Here is a 21860-nt window from a genome sequence, read left to right as displayed (position 1 = left end):
ACAGGGCTGCCTTTGTGGGTATGCAAGTAATGCAGTCAGTCATACAGGGTCACCATATTTATATATGAATATGCTGTCACCGTATTAAAATTCTTAACTATGCATGAGTGTGCACAGTTAAATAGATAGGTAGGTAGGTAGATAGACAGATAGATAGATTGTGTGTATGTGTAGTGCAGGGGATCAAACTCAAGGCCGCACATTCTAGGCAAGTGCTGTATCACTGAGCTAAACCCCTATCCAACAATGTTACATTTAAACTTGTGTTTTGTCTAAGTGAAGTCTGTTAGGTCAGTGAAACATGAGCAGGACCCGAGGAGAGAGGTGCAGTGTATGGGTCTTCCTATGGGTGCCACCCCATTCATATTAGGTGACTGTAATGCTCCATTAGCACAGAATGCTATTGGATCTACAAGGTGTGGAAGCTCATGAAGACTCGTTGTCAGGAGCTGATGGCTCATGCCTGTAATCTACCTACTGAAGAGGCAGAGATCAGGAGACTTGTGGTTCAAGGCCAGCTTGGGCAAATAGTTTGAGAGACCCTATCTTGAAAACACCCAACACAATAAAGGGTGGTGGAGTGGCTCAAGTGGTAGAGCCTTTGCCTAGCAAATGTGAGGTCCTGAGTTCAAACCCCAGTACTGTCAAAAAAAAAAAACCAAAAAAGACCCAGTGTTGCCAGATTCCATAGAATGTTGATAGAATGTACATGTATCAAGAAGTAAAATTCTTTAAAAAAAAAGAAATAAAATAAAAACTTAGGATTTAGAGTTTGAGACCAGCTGGAGCAAAAGATAATGAAACCCAATCTCAAAAACAAAATAAAAACAAAAGGGCTGGGGACTTAGCTCAAGTGGTATAGTGCTTGCCTAACATACAGGAGGCACTGGTCCAATCCCCAGTACTGCGGGAAAAAGAAGTAAAATAAAAACAGGTGAGTTAGTTGTGTACTGCATTTCCACTGTTATAGCAAGAACAAAATACATATGCTTGTATGAGCTATGAAATACTGGGACATGAATACTGTGACATTTCAGTGATTATGCATACAAGCTAAATGTCCTTATACCTGTATTTAAAACTAGTATTACATAATATAAAGAAAATGGTAAAGTAATGATAATAATTTTAGTTTTTCTTTACTAGAAAAGGCATTAAAGTAGTACTTCTTTTGGGGGGGGGGACTGGAGTTTGAACTCAGGACTTTGCACTTGCAAAGCAAGTGCTCTACCACTTGAGCTACACCTCCAGCCCATTTTGAAGATGGAGTCTCGCAAACTATTTGCCCAGGCTGGCTTTTAACGTCAATCCTCCTGATTTCAGCCTCCCAAGTAGCTATGATTAGGTGTTGAGCCACTGGCACCAGTCTAAAATAGCAAATTTTAAAACACCAGAACACATCAGAGCAGTTCCATAGGTGAAGGAGCTTATATTTTAGTACGTTTCTGGGGGGACAAGACCTCACTATAGGGCAGCTTTGATCCTCCTCAGCCTCCCAAGTGCTGGGACTATAGGTACCCGCCATCACACCTGGCTATTTTAGTACCTGTAATGACACTTCTCCCCTTCTTTTCCATTGTCATTTCGCATTGGACCTTACAAATCACATGGCTGGGCCTGCAGGCAAGCGTTCCTGCTTGTGACTAGTGTGAATGTGACAGCGGGACACGCGATGACGTCCTAGAGCTGACAGTGATTGCAGAGTGAATGGAATGCCCTGGGCTGTCCGGATCAGACTTTTTGTCCTGGAATTGTTCAGTATTTGAAGCAAAGAGCCCATATTTCTTTCAATGTCTGTCCTATTCTAAAATGACATTCGCTATTAAACTAAGAATAGACAATAAACTAAGAATTTCCTGCTTAATTGTACAAGAGGCTTCAAGGGCAAAACAAACCAGTTTATTCCTGCATTAAAAAAAACCAAACTGCTTTTTTTCGGGGGGTGGGGGAACCGACCTAAACTAAGGTAGTGTAAAACTTACACTGTAACCCAGAAGCCTCAGGGAGGGCTGGCTGGGCTCCGGCCGTCCTGGAACGTAGGAGCTCCACCTAACACGGACTGCGTGAGGGCGCCGCGCACACTCCAGAAGGCCGGCCTGGCACAGGCAGGGGCCCGGCTCCGTCAGGCTCACCTGACCCAAACATGACTGCCAACTGCACTTACCGCATCGGCTAGAAGAGCCCACGGCCCCAGAACGGCCTCCTCTGCTCAGTCAACTCCGCCCCCTCTGGCGGGGGCTTAGACTCCGCCCCTCATCGCTCCTCCCCTTCCGCCTCCTCTCTCCTCCCCCTTCCCGAAAGCTGAGTAGTCTCGCGAGATTTCGGGGGACGTCTTAACTGGGTGGCAGGTGCTGCGCGTGGTTTTCTTCCGCGCGGTCTGAGGAGATTGGCGGCTGCGTGCGCGATGGCGAGCTGAGGTGGGTGCGGCCTGGTTCCGACCTCCGCGGGCTCAGGAAGCAGGTCAGCCAGCTGCCGCTACCGAGGGTGCGCCTGGGGGTTCCCGTCTGGGGAGGACGAGGCGGGGCACCGGGACTGCGGGCTCCGGGGCACTAGGGGTGAGCTGAGCCCCCGTGGCGCGATGGCGGTGCGGGCGTGACTCATTGTGCCGCCCAGGTGGTAAATGTCTTAGGTCTTACGTTGATTTTCAGGCACCATTATCGACGCCGTATTCCTTCCAAGAGGGTAGGTGCTTAAGGGAGGCTTTTGCCCAAGGTAGTACTTGATAGCTCCGGGAAGGTGTCACTTCTGGACACGTGGCCTGTAAAAACCTCAGAATTCCAGAAGAGGGTTTGAGCTAGTTCAAGGTGTATTTGTCATATGCCTTTAAAAAGAAATGTAGCCACAGCTATTCCATTAGTGCTAACGGACCAAATGTTAGGGGTTTTTTGGCGGCACTAGGGTTTGAACTCAGGGACTCATGCTTGCTGGCAGGCGCTCTACCACTTGAGCCACTCACTAGGCCTTTATTGTGATAAAGATCTTGCCAGCTGTTTTCCCGGGCTGGCCTCTAACCGTGAGCCTCCTGATCTCTGCCTCCTGAGAAGCTAGGGTTATAGGCGTGAACAGTTGGTGTCTCATAACTTTGAGAATTTTGCCTTTAAAAAAAAATAATAAAATGCCCAATGTTAAAATTGTTAAGTGACCATGTCGTCTTCCTGTATTTGGGATATTTTGTCATTTTCCAACTTGTTAGGACTTCAATGTAAATTTTCAATTACGTTAAAGAATAAACCATTACAAACACAAAGACCTAGGGAGATGCAATAGTGAAATAGTGACCATTAGCTTTAAAAAACTTGGATTGCAGTGGGAGGGGGGAGGGCGAATATGGCGGATGTATTTTATATTCATGTTAGAAAGTAGAACAATGAAAGCTGAAATTGTTTTAAGAAGGGGAGAAGTGGGATGAGAGAATGATGGAGGGGTGAATGTAATTAAGATAATACTGTAAGCACATTTGTAAATGTCACAGTGGCTCCCCCCACAGCTGTTACATGCACTGCATTGGGTACAAGGTGGAGACAGAAAACATCAGTATGATTAGTTTGTGGAAAAGTTATGAGCTCAGTTTCTGTCAGTAACAGCAAAGATGTAATATGACACAATTCCATACCAGAAATTTTAAAGTGCATTGGATGGATATTCAAACCTAAGGATATTTCCTGGTATACAGCAGGTCCATTGTGCCTGTAAGTTTTTCCTTGGAGTTCCCCTACCTTGGAAAATAGCTTTTTGGCCACATTATCGTATTATCAGTAATTGTACATTACATTATGGCTGGTGATAAAATCTTTTGTACTCAGATACATTTCTTGGAAATACAGGACTTGGATTGAATACATTTAGAGAACAAAAATGGAAAGAACTTGTGAATGGAAATTCATCTGAAGTGGCCTAGGAAATGATTTTGGCCCTTGTACATTACATTATGGCTGGTGATAAAATCTTTTGTACTCAGATACATTTCTTGGAAATACAGGACTTGGATTGAATACATTTAGAGAACAAAAATGGAAAGAACTTGTGAATGGAAATTCATCTGAAGTGGCCTAGGAAATGATTTTGGCCCTGATTCACATAGTCATTTGATCTGCCTTTGCTGACCTTGACCTTGAATATTAGATGTGTTCAGTACTACTGGTATGCTTCAGCATTTACTTATTGAAGCTACATCATGTACACTGTGTTTCGTAATTTCAGAAAGCTTCAAGGGTAAAGAGCAAGTGATGGTTAAATCAGAAATGGATTCTCTTGACTACATGTCATCTGATAGAGCTGTGGAAATGGAAAACCAAAGGTAAATAGACATTTACAAGGACTGACTAGCTCAGTCAACATTTACTGTATTTGATTATTAGGGAAAGTACATAATTGTATATGATTGGTGGTAAGGAATTGGGAAAGAAAATAGTGGGTAACACTGGCCTTTCTAAGTTTAATTATGTCGTTTAGTTATGACAAACAGTTTAATTCAAAGTCTGAATATATTATAGAGGAACACATTTTTAGCTTAGGGAATCAACACATTTTCTTGGTTATCTCTTCCTGACTTAAGCTTCGCCATTTACTGTGCTGTTGAGAAGATACTAGACAACTTTTAGGGAGGTTGTATTCCATAAAATAGTCTTTGTGGAGGGAGGAGGAGCAGTACTGGTAATTGACCTCAGGGCCTGGCAGTTGCTAGGCAGGCGGTCTACCACTTGATTGAACCACAGGCCCTTTCCTCCTGTTTTGCTTTCACTGGAGCTGGCAGGTGCATGCCCCCAAGGTTTTAATGGTTGAAATGGAGTCTCACTGAACTGCAGATGCTCCCAGTCTCCACCTCTTGAGTAACTAGGATTACAGACATGAGCCACTACATCTGGATAATTGCTGTGTTCATTTTGGTTATGGTCAGTACACAGTGGCTGGTTGGTTCTCAGCCCGTTGTTCTAAAATTATTTATTCTAGGCATGTGTTAATGAATTGGTCTTAGAACTATAGACGTGGGATTGAGTGATCATTCAATAAAAAACTTTTGTTTTTCTAGTGACAGCTCTTCATCTGGTAGCAGCTTATTTAAAACACAATGTATTCCTTCCTCACCTAAACGGAGACAAAGAAATTCCCTTAGAAAATTTGATCATTCACCTGAAAGTCTTCATACAGATTCATCAAGTGACTCATCTTTAGAACCAAGACCATTGACTTTAAAAGCTATTTTTGAAAGATTCAAGAACAAGAAATGTAAAAAGAGGAAATACAACAGACAAAATAGAGGAAAATTAAGACAAAGAGGAAGACCAAAAGGAAGTAGAAGCACTAGAAGGTCATCACAAATAGATTTGAAACAAATTAAAGACAAAGGAACCAGATTCCCATTTTTACAGTGTGAAAATGGAAGAAAACCATTACCATGGAGGAAAATTTTAACCTTTGAGGTGAGTCAATATTTATTTATTTTTATATATATATATGGCTAGATTTCACATAGGTAAAACGTCTGAGGTCATGGACGTTTAAAGAATTGGCTTAAGATACATGTGGGACGTAATCTACAGTTTTGAGACTACTTTTTCTATATTGTTTTTCATGTAAAGCTCACTCAGCCCTTCAGCTCAAACTTCATTTGGGTGTCTGGGTGAAATATGAATTTAAAAAGTAGTACTCCAAGTTTGTTTATAACTAAGACCCCTAACCTCATCCTGTTTTTTTTTTCCCCTTTTCAGTACTGGGGTCTGAATTCAAAGCCTCACACTTGCTAGGCAGGTGCTCTACCACTTGAGCCACTCAGCCTTTTTGTGTGTGTTGGGTATTTTTGAGATAGGGTCTCCGTGAGTTATTTGACCCTCCTGGGATCCAGGATTGCAGGTGTGAGCCACTGGTGCCTAGCCCTGAAGTATCTCAAGTCATTCATGTTCAGCAGATAACTTTTTGATAAAGTTTGGATGTTTTTAGCAGTTCCTTGATAAGTAACCTAATTACATTAAGGTTGGCCAAATATCTCAAGCAGTAAATGTTGAATTAGTGTATAGTTATTATAGTTTTCTTGACAGAAACTAACTTTGTTTCAGAGGATTAGTACTTGAAAACCCTTGAAGCTTAAGGTGATTATAGCAAACCATTGATATGCTGTCATCCAGAACTCTAGAGTGGTTAAGTCAAAATTCAGGTGTAAGGATATGTTCACCTTTTGTTGAAAAGCATCTGCTGATTTTTCAAACAAAACTTTAATTTTGTTAAGACTAAGGCATAAAAGTGTTTTTAATAGCAAGCTGTTGCAAGAGGATTTTTTAACCACATCGAGAAACTGAAGTATGAATACCACCTCAAGGAATCCCTGAAACAAATGAATGTTGGTGAAGATTTAGAAAAAGAAGATCTTGATAGCCGTAGACATAAATATTTGGATGATGATGGATCCATTTCTCCTATTGAAGAGTCAGCGTAAGTTGAATCACGTAAGAACACTGGTCATTGGTTTTTGTCTAATATAAACTTTACTGTGTATTGCCATCCGTGTTTCTGATACATAGATATAGGCAAGTTAGAACTATACTTGAACCTGAGCTCTGGGCATAAGACATCCATTTTAGGTGTTAAACAGAATACTATGTTTTTTTGTTGACTAGTATTCGTGTTACAGTTGTATGTTGACAGTGTCTAACTAGGTCAGAAGATTTGTCATTTAAAATACACATTTCCATGTTACAGAGCAGAAGATGAGATGGCACATCCTGAATATGATGAATGTGATATCAAATTGGTAGTAAGTGACTTACTCTCATTCGAGGAAGGTAGGAATTGTTGGTACAGGAGGAATTAACATTCAGTAGTTTTAAGTTTTAGTCCACTTAAAATTTGAAACACTGAATAAATTTAATGCAGGAAATGTAAGAATACACATGCTATTTTTTCAGTAGTTGCTAATATGGGCTTTTTCCTGGGGAGCAATCCAAAGGCCTTAAGCATACTAAGCAAGCACTTCACCCTGAGCTATCCCAGCCCCCAATTTTATTTATTTATTTATGGTATGGGGAGGTTTCAACTCAGGGCCTTCATGCTTGCAAAGAAGGTGCTCTACTGCTCGAGCTACAAATCCAAACCATTTTGCTCTGGTCATTTTGGAGATGGGGTCTCACCTGCATGGGCAGAACTCTCAGTCCTCTGGATCAGTGTCTCACGTAGCTAGGATTATAGGCATGAGCCATGGGTGGTTGGCATCCCTAAATACTTGTAATGAATATTGCAATGTGTAGTGTTTTTAAACCCTGAAATGAAAAAATATGTAGATGTTAACTTGGGAGTTTTTAAACCTAGGTATAATTTACAGTTCCAAGTAATTAGTATAGTTATTTAGCTTATTTGTTTTTATATTGTTGTATTGGGGACATTGTGACATTTACAGAAGTTCATAGAGTATATCATAGTTGAATTCACACCTCCTAGCTTAGTTATTAATGGTGTTTTTGTGTGTGTGTGTGTGTGTGTATATGTAGGAGGACAGTTGTTTCATAATAAGTTCTGAATTCCCAAAGAAGATGAAGGTATATTTAGAACAAGAGAATGACGTTACAATGTCTAAGAGAACTTCTAAGGCTAAAAATACTGGACAGAGGACAGAGTGGCCTGAAAAGGAGACAATGTGAATATCAAGCAACATGCAGTGAAAGTGACTTCATAAGAAGAAATGATCAAAGGTTAATACCACCCTGGGGATGAAGAAGTTTTAAACCAAGAACATCCTAAGAAGAATGAGAACCATCTGAAGAAGATGGTGAAAACAACTAAAGAATCATAAACTTTAAAACAATAGGAAAAAGCTGAGACATTGCTTCTTAAATAATAGTCTGGCTGTTTTGTCAGTGCTTATTGATTTCAGTGTAAGAAACTTAACAGGTTTTACTAAACCATTGAAACAACGAAGAGATTTTAATCCTGAAAAGAAAATGCTAGTTAAACATGACTGACATCCAGCCAAGTTCTTCTGGTTTGTTTTTTCATATTTCAATTTCTATTTTTGGCAGTATTGGGGTTTGGACAGTGTTTGGAGCTTGCTAGGTAGGCACACTATTGATTAAAGCTGGGCCTCCAGCTCACTTTGTTTCTTAAATGAGACAAGGTTTGCTATGTAGCCCAGGCTGGTCCTGGCCTCATGATCTTTCTTGCCTTAGTCTCCTGAATGCTGGGATTATATGTGTATGTGGCCACGATGTCCAACCTCTACCAGCATCCTATTATACCAACCTTTTTCAGATGAAAGTAACATTACTGTAGTAAGAATTGAATTTTGGCTGGGAATGTAGTGTGGTGAATTACAAGATCCTGAATTTCAAGGTCCTGAACTTAATCCCCAGCAGCATAAAAAAATCATCTTAGCTTGTTTCAGTCACCATTTTTCTTACTGTGATCATCATTGTGTAGCTGATTAAGGTTAAATGTGAATGAGTAGTGCACGGTTAGCACTTGGGTGTGTTTTTGTTTAACTTCTGGACAAAGACTCAGGTGCAAAAAATAAATCCTCTTTAGCAACCCAGAACTCGTGGTTCAGTATGAGTTTTGATACACACAAGAAGGTATAAGGATACCTAACAGTTTAAAGTGATGGCCATTAAGGTTGACTTAAAGAATAAAGTGTAGGATAGGAAAATAACTTTCAGTTGTGTTCAGTCACCATTCTTGTTGTGATGCATGAAAACTTCTCAAGGCTTCTAACTTGAGACTTGAGGTCTGAAGCTGAAGACATCTTACTGTGAGTGGATCATGCTTGTCTAGATGTCTAGATGTAGTAAGTACACAAGTCTCCACAGTTTCATTTTATAAGACTTAGAGCTTTAATTTCCAATTACATTTCCAAAAAGCAATCAGATATGTAGTTATGTAGTATCAGGTTCATTTTACTTGAAAGGATTTGTAAGTAGAGCTTTTGAGTTTCCGTTTATCTGGAATTATCATACATTTAATCATAATTTAATGTATGATTTAATTATCATACATTTATCTGGAATTAATGTCAGGTGAGCTAGGGGATTTAAATTAAATACATTAAGATAAATCTGGTAAAAATTAAGAATCACATATTTTCTTAAGTGAGACTGGGGTTTGAACTCGGCCTTTTTGCTTACAGAGAAGGCATTCCACCTGAGCCACACCTTCAGTCCATTTTGATCTGGTTATTTCGGCAGTGGGGTCTCAAAAACCAGGGCTGGCCTCCCAAGTAACTAGGATTACAGGGCGTAACTGGCACCTTCCTACCTGATTTTTAAGTTATAGCCACCTAAGTTACTAACATTTTAAGTACTTTTCCATTTGTGAGGTGAAAATTCATCTCAGGTAAAACTGGTGATCTGGAGTGGAATATGGGAAACAGTGAAAGTGATATTTAAATCTTTAGTTCATCTGAAGTAGCTGGTTGATGGTATTATTTAGTAGCCTACACTCTCCTGAAGAGCTTGATTAAAAAGAAAATACTTTGAGGTTTTTTTTGTCAGATATGGACAATGCTAAAAATTGAGCCCAGGGCCTCATGTGGCTAGACAAGTTTTCTACAAGATATAGAAATGATTTCATTTTTGTGATTAAAATAGATTTTCCTGTTCACGGCTATTCTTGCATAATTTTGCCAGAGCTTATCAGTTCTTGATAATTACTAATTTTTGTACTTAAATTTATTAAAAAATAAACATTGAGGTCTATCCCGATGGGGCTTCTGTACTATAGCCACACATTGTTGGAAACACCTCATACAGTAATTGTGTGGTTTTGTTTTACTCACAGGGCCATTTCTTAGGTCTGTGGGAAGTAACTACAAGACAGTTACAAAGTTTGAAAGAACTGCTAATATATATACATATATATGTTGTTTACCTTAGGTATTGGCAGAAATCCACATATCCTTAGTGTGTAATAGGTAAGTTTTTAGTTGGTGATTAATGGACAGTCTTTGAAAACACAGTTCAGATGATGAATTTGATTGTTCAACTGCTGAATGAAACAGACATGAATTAAAACTTCATTCTGACAGAGCTGGAGATAGCTATTAAGGTCAAAGAGTAAACTTAGTTTTTTTTATAGTGAAGTATTTGAGTATCCTTTCTAAGTCTTTGATTTGGCACTTTCTCTGTAGGAATGAATATGATCTGTAGGAATGAATATGATCTGAACTCATTGATGAAATGGGTAAGTGAGATAATTTCTAACTAACTTATCAAGGACTTTTTTTCTTGGTAGGAGGCTTGAACTCAGGGAACACCCCTAAGTTCTAGGATTTGAAATTATAAGAATTACAAATTTGTAAGCACAGCATTCCAATACTGTTAAAAGTACATTATTTTAGGTGTAAAATAAGAGCTCAGCAAAAATATTTGGTACCATATAGGACATACAGTAAGATAACTCAGGCTCAGTGTTGTGTCCCCATACCTTCTCAACAGGAAGTAGAACAGGAGAATCAAGCGTTGAGGTCAGTCTGGGCTATATAAGAAGACCTTGTTTAAAATGTCAAGATTCTGACTAGTGTGCCTTTTATTTTATGGCTCTACTGGGATGAGAACCTATTGCCATATTGGGCAAGACCAAACTAAAGCTCTATAGTGATTTGGTTTAATTCGATGTGCATATTATGTGAAGACCAGATAAAGATGACTAGGCTTGTATAGTTTGTATTTAGAGACCATTCTTTTCAAGGGGTTACAGCATGTGGGTAACTGGAGTTTGAACTCAAGGCCTCACACCTTCGAGGCAGGTGCTCTACCATTTCAGCAATCCCTTCAGCCCAGGATTATATGACTGAAAAAGTTCTGTGGTTCCTTAGAATGACAATTTGGAAATAAGGGTCAAATTAAATTTCTCAGCTGCAGTGCAAACCTAAGAAGGTTGTTAAGTATAGTCAAATGCACTGTGGTATCTGCACTCAGCAGTTTATTCCTGCTGGTGTGTTCAAAGGACAGTGCAATAGAAATTCAGTACATGGCATCGTTGGTTTTCTTGCCTTTGTGCATGTTAAACCTGGTATTTAATATTGACACATTATTTTCATGGTTTCTTGCTAGAGTTTAGGTTGATACAGCTATAAATAGTAAACGCTTTTTTTTATCTAGGGTGTCAGCACTTGAGATCCAGGAAGGTCCATCTACTCTAAAAATGTAAGGCTTTCTGTTGCTTCCAGCTGCTTGTTTTCCTCCTGGCAGCGTAACAGAAGAACTTGGATAGAGATTCAGAAGTCTTTTGCATATTGCATGAATCCTCTTGAAAGGAATTTGCCTCATTCCAGATGAGAGGGGGCACTGCTGATTGGTGTCCTAGATTGGTCAATGTGGCTAAATTGAGACACAGGTCATGCTTCCATCACAGTAAATGCATTGCAGTGGTGACAATGAGATCTGTAACATTTTGCTTAAGCGCATGGATGAAAAGATGCAATGAGAAAAATGTTACCTAGAAAAACTTGGTATTTATAAAGTGCTTTCTATAATTAATCTCCTAGGACTGAATAATAAATTGCTTCAGGAAATTAAATCCCACAAGTCCTCAGGTAAGTATTTTTAACTTGTTACTTCAAAAGCAGTGTAGGTAGTTTTATAATGTTGTAAACCATTATTATATGTGTAGTAAATTGCCACTGATAGGATGTTATGATGATAGGCAAAATGTTCAACTGCTCTGAATTAAGCTGACTGATAATAGCCTTTCTGAACATCCATACACTGCAGAGTCTCTAAGGAACTTAAAACATGCATGCATTAAAATTAGTATTCACTGGGCACTTATTTTCCCCTCATACCCTAACTGCCCTTGAAGTAGCAAGCCCCGGTAGTGGGATTATTCCAAAATACATTTTATAATTGAATTAAACCATTGAGAACCTAAGTTAGGTGCATTTTCAAAGTTGTTTTGTCCTTTCTGTTTTTGAAACACAAATTTTTCCACAGATGGGGAATTTTGAAGTTGCCATCAATAATTCCAATCTGCAATTCAAGTGGCCACATTAAAGATGAAGCCCAAATTTTGTGGCAAGTAATTTTTTAGATACCTACAGGGATAAAATGGTCATTACCAAGGCTTTTAGAATGCAGTTTGCTGTGGACATGACCATAAAGAAATTTCCCACTAGGTTTTCTATATGCTGCTTTGTTAGCAATCAACCTACTGGGGACACTACTGCCCAATAAAATAACCATGCAATGGTTTTTCTAATGGTAACTTCATTGCTAATGAGATTTTGTAACAGTCAAATACTGTGCAACATTGCAACATTTGTAATTGTCTTTCTTGGTTATGTTTTTGTCATGCAGGACAACTGGATTAAGCATCTTTTAAAGAGGTATGCACACATGAGAGAAATCTAATGTATGTAGGTCATTTCAAAAGAGGGCTTTTAGGGCTGTAAAACCAAGAGCTCTTAACGCTGTGACCTGAGATTGAAGTTCTCTATGGGATGCCACAGTCACTCAGCAGTAGTGCTGTGCTTTGCTGAGGAGATGGTGAAATGGAAAAGTGTTGTAATTCTGTCACTCTCTTTTAGGGCTATCCTGGAAGAAAAATCAGGTGACGTTGATGTGCAGTAAAACCAACCAAAACATGTAAAATTATTAAATAATTTATTGACATTAAATAATTTTGCCTAAAAACACTGTAAAAAGTCAGCATGTATTTTTGGCTCAAAGTTTCTCTAGTGTTTTCTGTGGAAGGAATAAAAATTAAATCATTTCAGTATACTTTTTACTTTAAACATCAAAAACTGGGGGATACCCTGCTCACCTTGTGAAATTCTTTTGCTCTTGCTCTGTTTTGAGCATTTTCACTTCAGCTAGTTGGTCATATAATCTGTAAGAAGCTGATGCAGAATTAAAAGAAAACAAATATTGCAGAACAGTGAATCACAGTGAAACAAAAACTATCTGAGAGCCCTTTGATGTCTGAGGACTTGTGTCTTTCTTTCCTCAGGAAGCAGTGCTCAAACTTTATTTACACCCCTGAGGTGACTTACAGATGAGCCTGAAAAAAGATGAATAAGTAAACAAAATAAAAGGGCTGGCAGATATTGGGCAAGGCTCCAAATTAAAGGTTACTTAAAGAAGATACTGTACCTGTACAGGGTTGAAAATTTACAGTTTTACTCTGTATTTCCTTCTGCCTCTGAAAGGCTTTCTCCATAAGTGACTTTTTTCTCTTTACAAATGGTTCTTGTAAGTTCCCTGATAATGGCTGCAAAATTGGGAAGATTTTATTAAAATCTTGCTAAATATTTTCACCTCATTTAGCAGTTATATGTAGAGGTGAATGAAATACCTGTAGGCTTGTTCTCTGATACAGCTGGACAATCTGGGGTTTCTGATAGAAGAGGCAGAAATTCACCCACCTAGTTGGAAAAGTCACAGATGAGTTTGTATAGTTCATAGTTTATAGACCAGGTAGGCCTTGAATTACCCTACACCTGGCTTGTTGGTTCTGTGCCTGCAGATCATCTGCTTTCTCATCCTTTTCTTGCTATTGCTGAGAATATTTACTACACATGCACATATTCGACAAATACTTTCTTCCAGGTGTTTTAATGAAAAGGTAGATGGTCGAACTATATGAATCCTACGTATATAGAGGCGTTTTCCTATGAACTGTCAGTTTCTGCTCTCTAATGTTCAAATGCTAATAAATTTACCTGAACAAAGCTTTTTGTCTCGTTCTCTCTGTTCTCTTCTAGCGTTAAGTTTGCAAAATCTGCTTCAGCAATACTGATGTCACTGGTGCTTACTAAAGTGAGTTCTGGTTCTTCCATTATACCACGGCCAGATTCTGTTTCCTGGGCAATGGAAAAAAGGAGGAAAAAAGCCTTAGAACATGTGGTACAAAAATATTAGAGGGGACTGTGGGGTTCTCTCTGCTTTTGTTATTTTCAGTTTGAGGGCCTCATGCTTGCTTGGCAGGTGCTCTACCACAAAGTCCTACAAGTGACTTGGAGAACCAAGCAGGTTAACAGTGAATTCATTTTGGAGTTTTTTCATGGTTGTTGCTTCTCTTAGCATTTAAGTTTCTCCTGAAAAAGAGCTTGAGTTCTATTTACATGAGAGATGTCACTTCCCAGACTGGAATTGAGCTCTGGAATGAAAATGACTCAGGACTTCTAAGGGGCTCTAGTTGTGCTAGTTGAGATAGGTTTCTTAGGGCTTTCGGAGTTTCCTTAGTTGAATTCTCAAAATATTTTTCACTTGGTGTCTGAATTGAAGTTCCCATTTCCATTGTTCCTGCCCATAATTGAGAGTCCGTTTCTTCTCCATGTGGATTTACAGCTAAAACCCTACAGGTTATATTTTTATCTTCTGTGAGTCCTTGACTTTGTAATACTGTATCAATCTCTCTTTTTGAAAGTTCTTCAAAGCCCAACCTTTCTTCTCTGCTTTCTAGTTTTGAGCTCTCACTAGAGGATGAACCACATGGAGTACTATGCTGTACTCCTAACTGATCTAACACAGTAGTGTCATCAGATGAACTGCACATGGAACTTTGGAAGTGAACGCTTTTTTTTTTTTTCCTGGTCTTAATTATTGGAATTATTATTTTAATTACCACTTCGCAACTAAATATTCCATTTTAAGCTTGCAAAACAAAATATTCTGGAAATCAGTCTTCCCCAGATCATCCTCAAAGGCGACAAAAGAACTGTAACCCGTCAGCTTCCAAATTTTGTCTCCTACCTGGTAGTATAGGAGTGCGCCAGGTTGTTCTGGGGCCCTCCCAATGCCTTCTAAAAAAAAAAGCCCAAAGTAGCGTTTAAAGGGTTAAAATGTTCCCAAACAGCAGGATTCTTTCCTTTACAAAAAAGATAACTAGGAAACCAACCAACACGAATTCAAAAGAAAGGAAGAAAAATTTAAAAAAAAAAAAAAAACCTGTATCACCAAAAGAATGTAAGTTGTCTTCATCTCAGGGGAAGAAATCTATTTTAAATTTACAACCCCCAAATTGAGGCTCGCGGATAAAAAGACTGGCAGGACTCTTCGGAGAGCTCCCGCGGCCCCTCCCATCAAATCCACGCTCTTAAAACACATGGCTTCTTTCTGCCCACAAAATGCAGCCTTACCCCAGAATAATTCCATTTAAAAAGCCCCCACCTGCAAGGCAGCATTAATCTACTTTGCAAACATGCGTTCCACTCTGCGCTTTACGATTTTTTTTTCCAACTCTTTCCCTCTCCCCTCCCCCCCAGAGCGAAGGCGGCCTCGCAGTAGCTGGGCCGGTGCAGACAGTCCTGGTCCAGCCCGGCGCGGCGCGGCGCAGTCCCCCGGTCCGTCTGCGCCTCCCGCTGCCAGCCAGCGACTGGGCTCTGGGTTCGCGAGCACACTGCTGGCCGCGGGCTGCTCGGGCTCGGGCTCTGGTTGACAGACCTGCTGCTGCTTCTCCTGTTCTGCTCACGCGGCGGCTGCCGCTGCGGCCGCGGCCGCTGCCGCTGTCGGGGACTCAGACCCTGCGTCTTCCCTTGCCACATTGCGCAGGGGTCCCAAGGTCTCTGCGGTCACCGCTGCCCACATCCAGTTCGCGGGAGGGCGAGAGCCGGCGCGCGGAGCAGCTAGCCTGTCCTTCCGGCGCTTCCCGGGCGCTCGGGGCGGTCCTCAAGTCCCCCTTACCCGCCCCCCCGCCCCGCAGCGACCCCTTCACTGCAGAAAGCGCCAGCAAATTCCCGCCGCTCCCGCCGGCCACGCTGGATCAAATTCCGCCTCATGCATGTTAGGCAAGGGCCCTACCACTGGGCTGTACCACAGCCTTTCAAATTATTTTTGATCTGCAGATAAAGAACCTTTAAGATGACAGATAATTGTAATTTTTTTCTAATACCCTTTTATTAAGAAGTCTCATTCATGTTTGCTTTTGGTTTGCATTTTCCCTCCATGCCTGAACAGGTCAAGACACCCAAGTTCTGTTCAACTATAGTACATTCCTGGGAGTCTTTGGCTAGAGGACATATAGATAAAAGGAAAATACAAGTATACGCTGGCGTAATCTAAAGGAATGATGTAACAGTTTTATTTTAAAATAAGAATTATAATGTACTAGAAATTCTGTATGTTACATTTACTTTAACCTACAGTTCAAAAAGCAGATGCTAAAGTCAATTTTTTTCTATAAATCCTCAAGAAGAAAATCATCTCATTCTATTTAACTACAGATATAGCTACAATACCAATTATCTGAATATATGTGACAGCTAAAATTAAGAAATCTTGGGTAGAAAGTTAACCATTTAAGAGGTGTGTCACATGTAACAGAGCAGTGCTACAACTCTGTAAGGTCAGTAAGCAATATTACACAGAAAATAGCTTTCTGTATACATGTATACACCCAAAAGCAAGAAAATTAACATCGGTTATTACCAGGTGGTAGCATTAATTGATTTTAAGTTCCTTACAATTATTTTCCAAATATTTACAAATGAAGCAGCTCATTTAGAATCCCACAGAGAGAATTTTTAAAATATCTCATAATACTTGACTTACAATGTAGACTCTTACAAATAGGCTTAAACATAAAATTTATGGAGCTGCCAACTACATAAACTCATCCTGATATACTTCCTGTTGGTATTTATTTAATAAAACATTTTAAAAGCAAAGCTACTTATTTTCAGTTTACTTCAAGTCCCTCAATTTTCTGTACAAACATAAATACATGCTTATTTTAAAAATCTACAATATATGAGCATACAGAATAGAAAATGAAACCACATCTCCAACAAAGGTAAGCCTGTATCAACACTGATGACTACCAGCCCAGGTAATTTTTTGTGCATAGAACAACAGAGTATGGGTGTACCATACAGTCACTATCACAAATAACCCTACAGCAATTCTTTTTTGTCCATGTATCCTTATGCACGATTCCACTTTCAATTTCTTTACCTCTCACCTGCTTCATCAGAGTCATCACTTTTGATGCCTTCTGGACAGGTAGTTGTTGACAACCAAACGGGTCATGAGCAAGTGGACTCCCAAGGAAACTTTGTTCTCGGCTTATTGAGACCCTTATGGGTCTCTGTCTTGAAGAAAATTTGGTTTACCTGAGAAGTAGTAAAAAAAATTGACTTACTAAATTTCCACTTAAGTTTCCTGAGTGAGTTAAAACTAAAATGGCAATTTAGATAATTAGGTAAAAATCTAAACTCTTAAAGACCCCATTTATGTAGTAGAAAAATAATGACTGTTTATCATTCAGTCAGGCCTTTATTTTAAATTTTACTAAGATTTTAATGATATCCCTACTACCTAACTCGATTATGTATCAGTGGTGATTAATCACATGAAAAAAAATACCTGGATCTAGTAACTATCAGTAGTGTTTAAGATATAATATGCATAAATGACAGACATAAAGTTCAAAAACAGCCAAAACAAAGTAGGAGCTTAGGGAATAGTAATTAGGAGGGCATGAGGAAAGCCCTATAAAGGACCCTCCAATGTTCCAGTTCTTGTCCTGGGTGTTAGTTACATGGTTATTTCAGTTTATCTGATTTCAGTGACTTATTTTACTGATAAATCACTGAAATAAGCACCTCTGAATGTTATGCTTTGACACAAAAATAAGTAATCAAAGGAATGTGCAATACTGTAAGGAAGTAAGCTAATTTACTGTGCAGAACCCAGAAAAAAACTTGGGAATTAAAGGCACCAGGTATTGCAAAAGGAAGACACTCATTTTCAGGGACAAAAAACACGGATAATGTTTAAAACTATGTACTTGGAACATTAGATCTTCCGGTCTCCTGCTATCCCTGTCCTTCAACATCATCTCCAGAGGAGACTGAAAGTTTTATCTTCTGGAGAAACTGAATTTAATACGCTCCGAGTTCAGGGTGATGAGGCACAGAAAGAAGGAAAGTGTAGAAGGGAGTGACAGAATGCTATAAGGAAAATCAGGGTTAGTAAAGAAAGTCTGCATCAACTCAGGCCCCCAATTCTGGCTCTCTAACACTTAAGTCAGGCTTTTGCTGTCATTAGAGGATCTTTCTTTACAAAGAAAAAGAACTATAGATATTACATTGAGGGTCCTTGATGAAAAAGTCACACCTTTCCCCATGAAGTCCAGCAATTAAATAAGGTTCCATCCATAGGACCTCCATACAGTCCTCAGCATCTCACTCCAATATACAAAGATATAGAAGAAAGCCTGTAAACTATTAGACAAAAGTCACACACACACACACATACAGGGGGGAAAAAAACCCCACCAACTCAAAATGAGAAAAGCAGAACCCAAATCAACAACTAAAAATGTAAACATGAGGCCCTCTTGGAAAAGTAACTAAATCAAAAAGGGCTGGGGCATGGCTCAAGTGGTAGAGCACCTGCCTAGCAAGTTCAATGTTTGGAGTTTAAAATCCCAGCACTCTCAAAAAAAGAAAAAAAATTTAAATATTCTGCATTCATGAAACAATAGCAGAACATTATACATGAAAAACAAGAGAAAAAAAGAACCTCTTGAAACTACAATTTGATAACCAAAACAAAAGTCCAGCATATTGGGATAAAAGAGTTAAGGAAATCTGCACAGAGAGCAAAAGCAAAATAAATGAACTACTTGGGAAAGGAAGACTTGGAAGATTATACAGATCAACATTTTCAACTTTGTCAACCCCCAAAGAGTCTACTTAGATTTTTCCCCACCTCTCTATCTGGCGTACCCGAATCAAAGTTTAATAACTACAGATACAATGTATAGCTGTGCTTTTTAAATGTACACATTTTAAAAAGGTAAGTTTTCTCGCCTCCACTCCCAAACCAGTTTTATATCCCCCCTCTTCAAGCAAATAACACCTTGCTCTAAGAATGACCTTGCTTGCCACCTGTAATCCCAGCTGTTCAGTGGAGATCAGGAGGATAACCAGGCAAAAAAGAGCAAGATGCCCATCTCAACCAGCAAACCAGACATGATGGCTCAAGTGAGCGTTGATCCTAGCTACAAGGGAGGCCATAGGGAGGATCATCTCTAGGTCTGAGGCACCAGGCAAAAATGCAAGACCCTATCTGAAAAAATAACTAAAGCAAGCAAAAAAGGACTAAAGGCATAATTCAAGTGCCTGCCCAGTAGCATGAGGCTCTAAAAAAAAAAAAAAGGACCTTGGTAAAGCCATCCAACTTTCAACTAAAAAGGTTTTCATGGCAGAGGAAACAGTGTCAACTTCACAGAAAATTGTATTTAGAGGTGTAGGTATTAAGAGAATGTAGAAGGATAGCCATCCATTCTACAGAAACTTTAGGCAAATGGAAAAAAGGTGATTTACAACAGGACCAAAGGTTTATGGAGAGAAATGTAATCATACTGCACCAACTGTCAAAGCAGTAAAAAATATTTACACAAAAATGATAATTTAGCTGAATTTTTGCTTAAATCCAATACAATCATGGTGGTAAATCCAAGAAGGATTTACCTGAGAAGTGATTGTTGAGTAGGATTCAGAAGAACTGCTATTTATGGTATATGGCAATGTTTGGCTTTTAAACTATTTGTATGTAATACTTTGATTAGAAGTATTACCTGAAGATGTATTACCTAAAGATGTATGATACCAGCTATCTTATAAGAGCTCTCAAAGGGCACATGAAAGGTAAACTTTTCAGTTCAGGACAAACTTACCAGAGAAATGGTGCCAGAAGACCATGAAGGGCTTGGCAGATAAAGCTAGGGTCTTTGATTTATTTAAATTTACTCCTCAAATACAAAGAAACCAATGGAAAGTTTTAAATTAGGAAAGGGAAGGAGATTACTCTAAACATAACATGGGAAAATTGGTTTAGAGTAAAGCAAGACTGGAAACTAGGAAAACACTGGGAGTAATGGTACTCATCCAAGAAAAAAATGACTGCCTGAAGTAAATAAGTAGTAGTGGAAATGGAAAGAACTGGTCAAATTTAGGAGTTCACAGAGTGGAATTGAAATTTGGTGACTTATTTATTGGGTGTTGGAGAAGGGTATAGCCAAGGGAAGGGCCAAGCCTTCCCATCTGAGTTCTATTCATCAAAGGTGGTAGGGAGGAGCTGAAAGATAAAGGAGATAAATTGATTTTCCTTTATATAAGATGACATTTTTGAGGATTCCCTCATAGCCATTCTGAATTAGGCGAACTGTTCAATTCCTGAACAGCTGTGGTTTATCAAATGCAAAACAGTTAAAAAAGCTTCCAAAGCCTAGGAATAAATAAAATCATTACTCCGTAAGTTCCACAAGATATAATAAAAGAGCAGAAAGTGCAATGATTCTTAAGACTTACTCTGAATTTCCATCTTCCTTAATTCTCTCAAACAGAAAAAGGCTGAAGACCAAAATAGATAATTGTAACACAATACTTCTATGTATGTTGCTAAGAAATATAAAAAAGCTCATTTACACACATGCCCTTTAAAAAAAAAAAAGAGATTTGCTAACTGGGCACAATGCCTCACATCCTAGCTGTCTCAATTTGACCTCCCACAGAGACGGACACTCCAAGGGAAACATCTTATTTCCTAGCACCTATGCCAGAACAAAAGCCCTAGCTCCCTGACTGCCCCCAGCAACTCCTATTCTTGCCATTGGTCTATAAATGAAATGCCCTGGTTCCTAGCACCTGTATCAGGACACAAGGCCCAGTTCCTTGATTACCCCTAGCAATGGACAATGGACAAGTCACAATGGGAAATCCTCCCTGACCCTTTACTAGGTCCTTCCTTTCCTATAAAACCCCCCAGTCTGTAAGTGACAGTGGACTCTAGCTCTCTGGCTGGAGAACCCCTCTGCAGGTTTCTTCTCCTGAATGAACGTGTGCTGATGTTGAGCCATGTTTTTGTCTATCTCTCTGTGCTTTTCAGTCTACTTGGAAGGCACAGCTGAGGAGGACAGAGGTTCAAGGCCAACCCATTTCAACCAACAGCTGGGCATAGTGATGCACGTTTGTCGTCCCTGAGTCATGGGAAGCATAAATAGCTCTTGGTCTAGGCTGGCCCTGGCATAAAGAAGATCCTATTCAAAACATAACTAAAGCAAGGGCTGGGGGGTGCAGCTAAAGTGGTGGAGCTCCTGCCTGCAAGTGTTAAGTCCCTGAGTTCAAACCTCACTACTCCAAGAAAAAAGATTTGCTTTAATAAATCTGATCAAGAAAATTATTTGGTTGAGTCTGAAATCTAAAAAAGATTATGAAATTCAAAGAACTGCTTACAAAATGCTGCAGATTGGAATTTTTATAGGTAAGAAACATAGTAAGGGAGTATGGTTTGTTCTAATTATCCTTAAAGCCAGGATTCCTTTGGGGTTTTTTTGGCAGTAGGGAACTGAGGGCCTTGCTTTCCTTGGCAGGTTGCTCTACCACCTGAGCTATACCGTCAACCCTTTTTTGTTTTACTTATTTTTTGGTAGGGCCTTGGCTTTCTTGTTAGGGGCTGGCCTCCCACTGTGGCCTCCTTCTACTTAGGGCTTGCTGCCTAGCTGTGATCACAGGCACATTACCACCAAGCTCCATCATCCTCTGCTTATTTGTTGAGATAGGTCTTGATAACCTTTTACCCAGATTGACTTTGAACTTTAATCCTTCCACTCTCCACCTCTGGAGTAGCTGGGATCACAGGCTCAAACCACCACGCCCAGTTCCTAAGGATTTTAAACATCACAATCAGCAGTGAAAAGAAAATCAGGAAGAGTATTAAAGTAGAAAAGTGGCAAGGAAAAAGAGAAAAAAGAACTGAGTCACATCTTAAACATGTTTAGAAGAAAGACAGGAATGGAAGCAGAGGGAATAAGAGTGTCAGAATATGGGATATCGAAGATTTTTGTCTGCTGTAAAATGGTCTCCCCTTATATAAAATAAAAAAAATAGTTACTTAATGGTACGTTTTTTAAATCCAAGTTTTAAAAACTATTTTAAG

The 21860-nt window shown here is 39.4% G+C and overlaps 2 protein-coding genes, 7 non-coding genes and 1 pseudogene across 45 annotated transcripts in view; 9 read left to right on the top strand and 1 right to left on the bottom strand.

The window, feature by feature from the left end:
• The window catches only part of LOC109676524 (TATA box-binding protein-associated factor RNA polymerase I subunit D-like), a 62814-nt gene that overhangs the window by 35656 nt on the left and 5298 nt on the right, over positions 1 to 21860 (top strand). Inside the window, exons 2-11 of one of the 37 annotated variants that reach the window (XR_012442100.1) lie at positions 4201 to 4297; positions 5030 to 5420; positions 6251 to 6426; positions 6694 to 6748; positions 7479 to 9889; positions 10106 to 10158; positions 11465 to 11512; positions 11910 to 11990; positions 12273 to 12301; positions 13679 to 13733. Coding sequence is in view for 2 of the 37 variants with exons in the window: in XM_074056421.1 (XP_073912522.1) it covers positions 4201 to 4297; positions 5030 to 5420; positions 6251 to 6426; positions 6694 to 6748; positions 7482 to 7628 (866 nt within the window). In the remaining 35 variants the exon portion in view is untranslated. Of the gene's footprint in view, positions 1 to 4200; positions 4298 to 5029; positions 5421 to 6250; positions 6427 to 6693; positions 6749 to 7478; positions 9890 to 10105; positions 10159 to 11078; positions 11513 to 11909; positions 12691 to 13678; positions 13734 to 21860 lie in introns of those variants that run through there. The other 36 variants (XR_012442099.1, XR_012442116.1, XR_012442105.1 and 33 more) reach the window with 36 other exon arrangements.
• LOC109676523 (centrosomal protein of 295 kDa-like) overlaps positions 1 to 21860 on the bottom strand; it is a 32515-nt gene that overhangs the window by 10027 nt on the left and 628 nt on the right. Inside the window, exons 3-7 of the mRNA XM_074056438.1 lie at positions 13637 to 13777; positions 13270 to 13339; positions 13068 to 13175; positions 12739 to 12814; positions 2165 to 12659 (exon numbers count right to left, since the gene is read on the bottom strand). Coding sequence (XP_073912539.1) covers positions 12650 to 12659; positions 12739 to 12814; positions 13068 to 13175; positions 13270 to 13339; positions 13637 to 13777 — 405 coding nt within the window. The 3' untranslated portion in view covers positions 2165 to 12649. The remainder of the gene's footprint in view (positions 1 to 2164; positions 12660 to 12738; positions 12815 to 13067; positions 13176 to 13269; positions 13340 to 13636; positions 13778 to 21860) is intronic.
• LOC141417757 (small nucleolar RNA SNORA40) lies at positions 8441 to 8562 on the top strand. The gene has a single exon (XR_012442391.1). It is a non-coding gene; the product is annotated as a small nucleolar RNA SNORA40 (small nucleolar RNA).
• On the top strand, positions 9664 to 9797 carry LOC141417720 (small nucleolar RNA SNORA18). Its single transcript, XR_012442361.1, has one exon. It is a non-coding gene; the product is annotated as a small nucleolar RNA SNORA18 (small nucleolar RNA).
• Positions 9934 to 10005, top strand: LOC141417778 (small nucleolar RNA SNORD5). Its single transcript, XR_012442406.1, has one exon. It is a non-coding gene; the product is annotated as a small nucleolar RNA SNORD5 (small nucleolar RNA).
• Positions 10873 to 11010, top strand: LOC141417689 (small nucleolar RNA SNORA8). Its single transcript, XR_012442333.1, has one exon. It is a non-coding gene; the product is annotated as a small nucleolar RNA SNORA8 (small nucleolar RNA).
• LOC141417707 (small nucleolar RNA SNORA1) lies at positions 11239 to 11371 on the top strand. Its single transcript, XR_012442351.1, has one exon. It is a non-coding gene; the product is annotated as a small nucleolar RNA SNORA1 (small nucleolar RNA).
• LOC141417687 (small nucleolar RNA Z40) lies at positions 11606 to 11679 on the top strand. Its single transcript, XR_012442331.1, has one exon. It is a non-coding gene; the product is annotated as a small nucleolar RNA Z40 (small nucleolar RNA).
• On the top strand, positions 12025 to 12138 carry LOC141417715 (small nucleolar RNA SNORA32; annotated as a pseudogene).
• On the top strand, positions 12334 to 12466 carry LOC141417700 (small nucleolar RNA SNORA25). The gene has a single exon (XR_012442344.1). It is a non-coding gene; the product is annotated as a small nucleolar RNA SNORA25 (small nucleolar RNA).

Source organism: Castor canadensis, chromosome 15 (assembly GCF_047511655.1).
Source record: "Castor canadensis chromosome 15, mCasCan1.hap1v2, whole genome shotgun sequence".
In the NCBI taxonomy this organism is placed as follows: Eukaryota; Metazoa; Chordata; class Mammalia; order Rodentia; family Castoridae; genus Castor; species Castor canadensis.
This window is presented reverse-complemented; position numbering and strand designations above follow the sequence as displayed.